The sequence below is a fragment of the Schistosoma mansoni genome, chromosome 4, assembly GCF_000237925.1.
Source record: "Schistosoma mansoni strain Puerto Rico chromosome 4, complete genome".
Classification (NCBI taxonomy): Eukaryota; Metazoa; Platyhelminthes; class Trematoda; order Strigeidida; family Schistosomatidae; genus Schistosoma; species Schistosoma mansoni.
Window position 1 is genome coordinate 1,510,730 of NC_031498.1, and position 8,710 is coordinate 1,519,439.

The 8,710-nt window shown below is 34.8% G+C and overlaps 1 protein-coding gene across 1 annotated transcript in view; it reads left to right on the forward strand.

The window, feature by feature from the left end:
* Positions 1-1,337: 1,337 nt before the first annotated feature.
* Positions 1,338-8,710, forward strand: part of Smp_172640 (putative gtp-binding protein alpha subunit) — a gene marked incomplete at both ends in the record, with an annotated part of 28,812 nt that continues 21,439 nt past the window's right edge. The window contains one exon of the mRNA XM_018796507.1: positions 1,338-1,476. Within this exon, the coding sequence (XP_018651642.1) occupies positions 1,338-1,476 (139 nt within the window). The remainder of the gene's footprint in view (positions 1,477-8,710) is intronic.

Sequence of the window (8,710 nt, forward strand, 5' to 3'; positions counted from 1 at the left end):
CATGGCCCATCGCCTTCAGCTAAACGAGTCCACAATAACTAATGTGGTCGGCATCCAATGTCAAACATTTACAGAGCTATTGATTTTGGGAATATATTTACAGCTACAAACTTGTCCTTGTGAAATCTAAATATTTTCCTTGAATTTCATAGGTCACAAAACAGATATTTCATTGGTTGTTACTAACCTGGGGTTTAAAAAGTAAACAAATCATTATTTGTAATTAATGGCCCCAAATGCCCTGGTACGGCCGAGAGTGGGGAGTACACGCTCTCCCTCTCGAAATGCTCAAAAAACATGGCTATGCGTATACAGCCTCTGACAGGGAAGTCCTACTCACTGCGATCTCGTGGCACTACTGTTGTTTACGGAATTGAGAGGACGAAAAACGAATGTCCGGTGCTTTAACCGGGTTGGTGGACACGGAAAGTCCATCTACGAGAGTTGGAAAACCCTGATTCCAAACCAATGGTGTACATGGGTTCCAGATTCTGAGAGAAAAAATGGCGTATGAATCGATCGTTGGTCACCGGCTACCATGGGACTGCATCGCCTCACGATGCTTCATTGCCTTGTGGATCAGATCTTTCGGTCAGAGGCTCCGGGTGTGGTCCCCTAAGAAAACCACCTGCTTCAGTCTGGGCACCTGGGCAGTATCACAGCCCTCACACAAATCAAATGAGATTTGTGAGGCGCATATGTATCTGGTGCTTCCTTGTACCAATATTTATGTATTCAAATAAATAATAAAATTCAAATTAATGGGCAATCTTTTTTTAAAATCTCAATTCAAAGAAAGAACTCTTTTAGCATATGAAGAACCGCCTTAAGAAAAAAATTAATTAAAACACCCTATTGTTCAATTTAAGTTCAGCCGAAACATCTGATATCAAGTAAGTGTGCGTATTCATACATGTAAATGTATTTATTTCGTGTCTATCTGTGTGTATAGTAACTAAATGGTACTAACATGGTACTAACGAATATAAATTAACCCAATCAGTTGATGAAAGACTACACTCTATCTTCTTATTGGTCAAATGTTTAGAAATGAATGATTTATGTTGATCCATGTTATGAATGATCATAGTAGCACAATCATTATAATTTGTAGTTATGGTCTTTTTTTTGTTGTTGATGGGGATTTACTTAATTTTAATTAAGTATTAAATAGAATTTATCATAAAAAAATAATGATATCAGAACTATGGAACTTATGATCAGTCAGTCATTGGAAATTACATCAAAATATGTCATGTTTCTGATCTAGAAAGAATCATGTTCAATGGATTTATTGTTATAGTGAATTCTTCATCTTCATGAATTTCACATGTTCTATGTGTTTCAAAGGTGGTTCAGAACAAGATAGTCAAAAAGAAACCAGAAAAAAAGTAAACAAAATATCACAGAAGATAGATAGACAAATATCAGTATACAAAAAGATGGAAGTAAATTGTATAAAGCTACTGTTATTGGGTATGTGTATAATGACATTTTAATAGGATGTGCTTTTTTAATGATTATAAATTTTCATAGTTGAAATCATGAGTCGATTGAAGCTAGACCACTATGGAAAACCTGGAAGCACTGGACAGCCGTCTATCGGTTAAGTGCTCCGGTGCGAGATTGGTAGGTCCTGGGTTTGAATCTCGCGAGTGCGAGATCATGGATGCGCACTGCTGAGGAGTCCCATAATAGGACGAAACGGACGTCCAGTGCTTCCATGTTTTCCATGGTGATCTAGCTTCAATTGACTCATGATTTCAACTATGAAAATACTGAAATCTCCACAAAAACCCCTTCTGAACTATTATAAATTTGTTAGTCGAATGCAATTTGAACACATTTCAGACAGATGTCACACTCACATTATGGCACCATACAGAACTAAACAGTTAGGTTTGAAGCTATTAAGTTAAGACAGTTATGTTTATATTGGCTATCCAAAATAGTGAGGAATACATGCAGTGGACTATGTTCTTATGAGATTTAACAATAAATATAAAGCTGAAAGTACTATCACAGTATTCATGGAACCAACTCAATTGCCAAAAATTCTAAGTTATGAACTGGACCGATATTTGATGATTATTTTTTGTTAACTAGTTTCATTGCCCTAAAAAGAGACCTGAGGGAAGGGGATAGTATCACGTTGAATGTTTTTGAAATTTTTCGTATGATTTCTTACTGATATATACGGACTATTGAATTACTATTTGAAACATTCACGTTGACACCAATGATATGATATTTATAAAGTATAACTTTAAGTATAAACAGAAATAAATTCAGAAAGGGGTTTTGTGGAGATTTTAGGAGTCCCACAATAGGAAGAAACGGCCGTCCAATGCTTCCAGGTTTTCCATGGCGGTCTAGCTTCAATTGACTCATGATCTCAACTATATAGTAATAAATTCGTCTGTTTGAATAAATCATTAGAAAATGTTGATAATGTTAGTTACTAGTTTTTATTTGCAAACAATGTTTTTAGTGTTGAGAATATGAACTGTTCTATTTTAAACGTCTTAGTCTAAAAGTAACAAACTCGTTAGGAAACTGCAAGACCCTCGGTTTGACATCTTGTTAAAGTTAGACTCTGTTTCTCTCTCTCTCTCTGTCTCTTTCTCTTTCTAATCTATAAACTTCATTCAAAAGTAAATAACTGGTTAAAACATTGATCTGTTGGTGTACTACATTTGTTTTGTTATTAATATAAATACTTATGGGTACTAATTGGATTATTAAACAACAACTAACTGAACGTTGTAACACTTCCAACTCTTTGATAAAACATAAACTATTTACTCTAAGTAACCATTGAAAAATGTCTGTATAGTTTATCTTGTGTTCAAATTACAACAGCTACTTTATTGACATTTCTAAGCCGATACATACCAATATGTTTATATATAAAGCAGAAGAACTAATCATCTGAAATTGTCTGTATTCTAATAAGTTGCTTAGTATAAGCTACTATTGATAAGTGACTATCAAGGTTAAGGGCTCTGGCGAGAGACTGGTAGGTCCTGGGTTTGAATCTCGCGAGTGCGGGATCGTGGATGCGCACTGCTGAGGAGTCCCATAATAGGACGAAACGGACGTCCAGTGCTTCCATGTTTCCCTTGGTGATCTAGCTTCAATCGACTCATGATTTCAACTTTGACTATCAAGGTAATTAAAAAAAAATACACCTTTTTCCTGTTAACTTGAAAATTCAAATAATGTTGAACACTAAATTAAAGCCAAATATAATGAGATGATTAATGACAACGTGTTAAATTGATTAATCTAATGAGATTATGGAGGGAATACTTTCTTTTTGAACAGAGATTAAGATGCTTTCTTATAAGTTTATCTGAAAATTTCAAATAATCGTAAATGCCAAAAAGGAACCATTTTCGGACTTTCGATTAAACAAAGGTTATCAAACGGTAGTTAACGCAAATTGATTTATTCAACATATAAAATAAAACATTCCGTGAAACTACAGGAAGATTAATCTTGACTCTGAGAAAAGTCGTTTATGGCAAAGACTATAAATAGATCTATACTGACGAATTCGGCTGTCTAGAACAAGAAATCTTTCACAACATCGTTAAAGAAAAGGTGATGAAAATCATTGTGACTTCTATTCAACTCTATTAAATTGAAACTGAGATGTAGGGTATCTTATAATTTACTACTGACCTCATGGAAGTCTGCATATTACATCTTATTGCATAGTATACTTCACCCTAACAATGTATATTAATCTCAAATCGGATTACATCGGAAATTTTATCCAAAACAAATATTTTTTTGAAACATAACTTAGATCATTCTATTCAAAGATGGGCTAATTTTCATTGTTCTTCGTTTCCACAAAAATTCCTTACAAAAAAAATGCCAGTTTTGTTTTGTAAATGTTGTGTTAAGAAAATAGTGTAAGGATAAGATTTAAATATTCTTAAGATAATTTTGATGAATTCAAGTCCATTATTGGTCAATCACAAAAAGATTATTATCAGAAGAGGGTTTTGTGATCTAGAGGTTAGGCGTTCGCGTGCGAGGCTGATAAGTCCTGGGTTCGAATCCCACGAGCGGGATCGAAAATGCGCACTATTGAAAAGGCCCCTATTAAAATGAAACGGTCGTCCAGTACCTCCAGATTCTCCATGGTGGTCTAGCTTCAATGGACTCATGAATTCAACTATTAAATCACAAAAAGGTTATCAGGATTTCACATAGTTAATGAATTCATTTAAGTCTTCTATTGATTTTTCAGTTTGTAAATCGAAAAAAAAAGATATATATATTCATGTAAATGGCTTTAAAGTACATATTTTCTGTAACCATTATAAAAATGAACAGGATTTTTATCAGAGTTCTCATGCTATTTCTGGTTTGGGCTTAGGCTCAGACTCAAGGGATTTAGCGTCAAGGGTTGCTATGTAAAGCCCACATAGCTTATTCTAGCTTCCGGACAAACCAGTTTATCCATTCTTCTTAAGTTACGTTTTCACCTTGTTAATTAATCAATTATTAACCATGACTGTTTTATGTAAGCGTATGTGTATGCATTTTTTTCCTATTCATCACATGTCCGTAACTAATTTTTATCTGACTATAAACATCGATTAACTCTTGATTAAATTGAGTTGGCTCACACACCTTTACTGGGCGTCATTTCAGTTCTCTCTATTCTCTTCGCTCCATTCCTCTGATTACCTGTCCAGATCAATGAGTGTATAAAATATATGTACTCAAAAATCCATCCTCGTATTTGACTTATATGAGGATTGACAATCTGTATATTTAAATAACAATCGCACTATCCATCTGAAGTCAGATATTCGAGGGCAACAAAAGAATTAAGGTAAATGTTACTTAATGGGTTATTAACTATCACCATAGAGAATAGAGAATTCGATATGCTTAACGCCATTGTTATAGTTATCTGACGGAAAAGGGAGTCTTCTTGTCATTATTTTAAAAAAACATTTCAAGTATTATACTACTCGTTTGACATACATTTCCTTTTGAATTTCTCCCAAAAAAACTTTCAGATCATCTCTTTAATACTTATTTGGTTCGCCTCTATTTTTTCTACCTCAACTTAATTTTAATTCGTATTTTAATGACCTGAATGAAAGATGAGCTTTACATGTATTCTGTAATATTAATAGTTCATATCATGAGTCAATTGAAGCTAGACCACCTTGAAAAATTCTGAAGCAATGGACGGCCGTTTTGTCCTATTGTGGAACTTCTCAGCAGTATGCATCCACAATCCTGTCCCGCAGGATTCGAATCAAGGATCTGTCGGTTTCGCACGCGAACGCTTAACCTCTAAAGTACTTATCCGGCATTCAGTGGTGTGAATGTCTAACTTCAATCGATCCATGAAATTGACGAGTCCAATATTGTAATAATTCATATGCATAAAATCGTCATAAATTTCATATTCATCTTTTTGAATAATAATAATTGACCTGATCAATGTCTTTAAGATAGATTCATATCATTATAAATGTCCGGTTGTATATATTATCCTTCGGAAAAAAGAACACATGCATAATATATACACAATATATAATGATCTAGATATGTCATAATATCATCATATTAAATGTTTAATATTATAATAAGTTCATCGGAATACATGAAAAACACATGCTTACACACATATACACACATATATATATACACATACACAAACACACACACCACATCCTAAGTTCATCTATTCTAAAAACATAGTTACTAAGGCAATTCATATTGTTGCTATACAATTTTCATTAAAAATTAAAAAAAATATGTCGAAAAAATATGTCATGAGAAAAACTTTAATTTATATTAACTTGTAAAGAATTTTTATTAAATTTTATCAGAATAATTCCTGATTTAGACATGTACTTGACCTAATTGTATGCATAAAATGATTGTTACCTCTTTTTTGATTTTTCAAATGGGTTTTATTGTTTTATTGTGTACTAATTCATTGTAACCACAGTGATTAAAGAATAAAATTTTTATTATGTGATAAGTTTATAGATAAATAACAATGAACTATGGATGCGCACTGCTGAGGAGTCCCATTATAGGACAAAACGGTCATCCAGTGTTTCCAGGTTTTCCTGAGTGGTCGAGCATCAATTGACTAATGATCTCAACTCTATAAAATTACTAAAAATCTCCACAAAAACCCCTTCTGATAATAATCATGTGCTCACTAGTAACTGGCTCCATGAGGTATTTCGTGGAGTTCTAGTGAGAAGCAGTAACCAGTGGAGTTTAACCGGGTCTGTTGGGAGATATCAACTCACTGAAGACATTGGTGAATGGTTGCTCAATTTCGTGGATTGGTTGAAGTTAAACATTAACGTTGTTGGATGCCGGCTCAGTGGTCTAATAGTTAAGTCCTCAGGCGAGAGACGGGTAGGTCCTGAGTTGAAATCTCGCGAAGTGGGATCGTGGATACGCACTACTGAGGAGTCACACAATAGGACGAAATGGCCGTCCAGTGCTTCCAGGTTTTCCTTGATTGTCGAGCTTCAATTGACTCATGATCTCAACTCTATAAAATATAAATTTGAGGTTCTTACGATATTCATCTTCAGTCATTATATCACTGGTTAGGAAATGACTAAGGTGTATGAATTTATTATTATACCGGTCTTTTGATAATCACATTGTTCCTTTGATACATAATATCCAAAAGAATATCAATCTTATGCAGTTCCTAACAAACGTTACGTTTTTCCATTGAATAGTTTCACAGTATTTGGGCGCCGATTTGATGTAAGACACTAAATAGGAATACTATATTTGTAAAATCTCAGCAAATGAAAAAGCTTGAACCAGATTGCCAGGCGAAACGTTGGATTTACTTCATATTCATTCGCTGAGATTTTACAAATATATTATTCCTATTTAATGATCCGTCTTGGTTGGCACAAGTACATCATGTGTGATTTCCTCTATATATAGACAACATAGTACAATTTTATGTAGAACAAATGGAATGTAGCAAGTAATGGAATGTAAGACGCTTATATCTTTCCATTTAAGACTCGTCATCTGGATAATTGATGTTCACTCAGAGATTCAAGCACAGTACCTTTCACTCCAAAGACCAACACAATATCCACTTAGCCACTGGATGAGTGACAATTTGGACGAGTCCTAAGTAATCCTAAGTAGGAACGCATATCTTGGGTTCCATTACTACTACTTCACACAAGATTCATATCTTATTTTAGAAAATATCATAACTTCGAAATGTTTAGCTATTTTGTACAATGTGGAAGTTCGCTATTGTGAAATGTGCTAGTAAAGTGAACAAAAAACGTGTAAAACCATTTTCTTTCCTATATTGCCCAAAATTTTTCTACTCTTTATATTCATTTGAAATTTAAGGTAGTAATAGTCTAATCTAAGTTCGGTTAGAGACAATAGTATTACATCATTTACGTGTCAGGTCAACGCTACCCAACACAATGACAGAAAAACAATACAAATCTGGGTGTAGTTAGCTTTGTTCTTCTTTGTTCAGTCAGAATGTTCTTATCAAAGTAACCGAAATAATTAGTATACGAGGTCTCTTTACGATCATCTCGGAGCACTTCCATGACTGGCTTTTAAAAGAAGCATGTAAAGTCATCAATAAATCAACCATGGGGCATCTCGTCAATGCTGGTTATGCTGTCTTGCCAGAAAAATCCTTCAAAATCATCTACATAGTTAGATGATTGGGTGTAAAAGGAAGTATAAATCAATAAGTTATACTCTGCAAAGGCTTTTGCAATTTATTATTTCAAACGTAAACTCTGTATGCTAAAGCTACACGTCCAATCTGTCGTTCTACTGTGGTCCAAATACTTTTATTTTTCTGTACTCAATAAACTAATTATTTATTACACGAAATCGCGCCACCGTCCACCATTGTCTTTAGTGAGTCACTATATCACAACAGACTCGGTTGAACTCCACTGGTCACTGCTTCTTACTAGAACTCTAGGAAATACATCTTGAATCCAGTCACTAGTGAGTATATGATGATTATAATCCAATAGGTTTTGTGGATATTATAGTAACTTAATAGTTGAATTCATGAGTCAATTAAAGCTAAACCGCCATGGGGAACGTCGAAACACTGGATGACCGTTTCGTCCCAGTACGGGACTCCTCAGCATTGCGCATCCACGATCCCACTCGTGGGGTTCGAACCCAGGATCTATCGGTCTCGCGCGCGAACGCTTAGCCTCGAGACCACTGAGGCAGCATCCAACGGTGTTAATGTCTGACTTCAACCAATTCACGAAGTTTGAGCAACCGTTCACTATTTGTCCTCAGTGAGTTGGTGGTCTAGTTTCAATTGTCTCACGCTTTCAACCATGGAAATACTAAATCTCCACAAATAACCCCTTCTAACAATTACATAAATGTAGTCAGTGATAGTATGGTAGGTAAAAATAATGCTTCATAATATTGTACTCCATTGTTTCAAATTATACGCAAAGCTCATTTAGACGAGTAAATCATGAGTATCTAACAAACATTTCTATTAGGAACTTATGGAAAGAATAAGTCTCCCAAATGCCCTGGTACGCCCAAGAGTGAGGAGAGTCCGCTTTCCCTCTCGAAATGCTCTCACATGGCCACGCGTATATAGCCCCTGCCACACATATCCTACTCACTGCCTTCTCGTGGCCGGGGTGTTGTTCGCGAA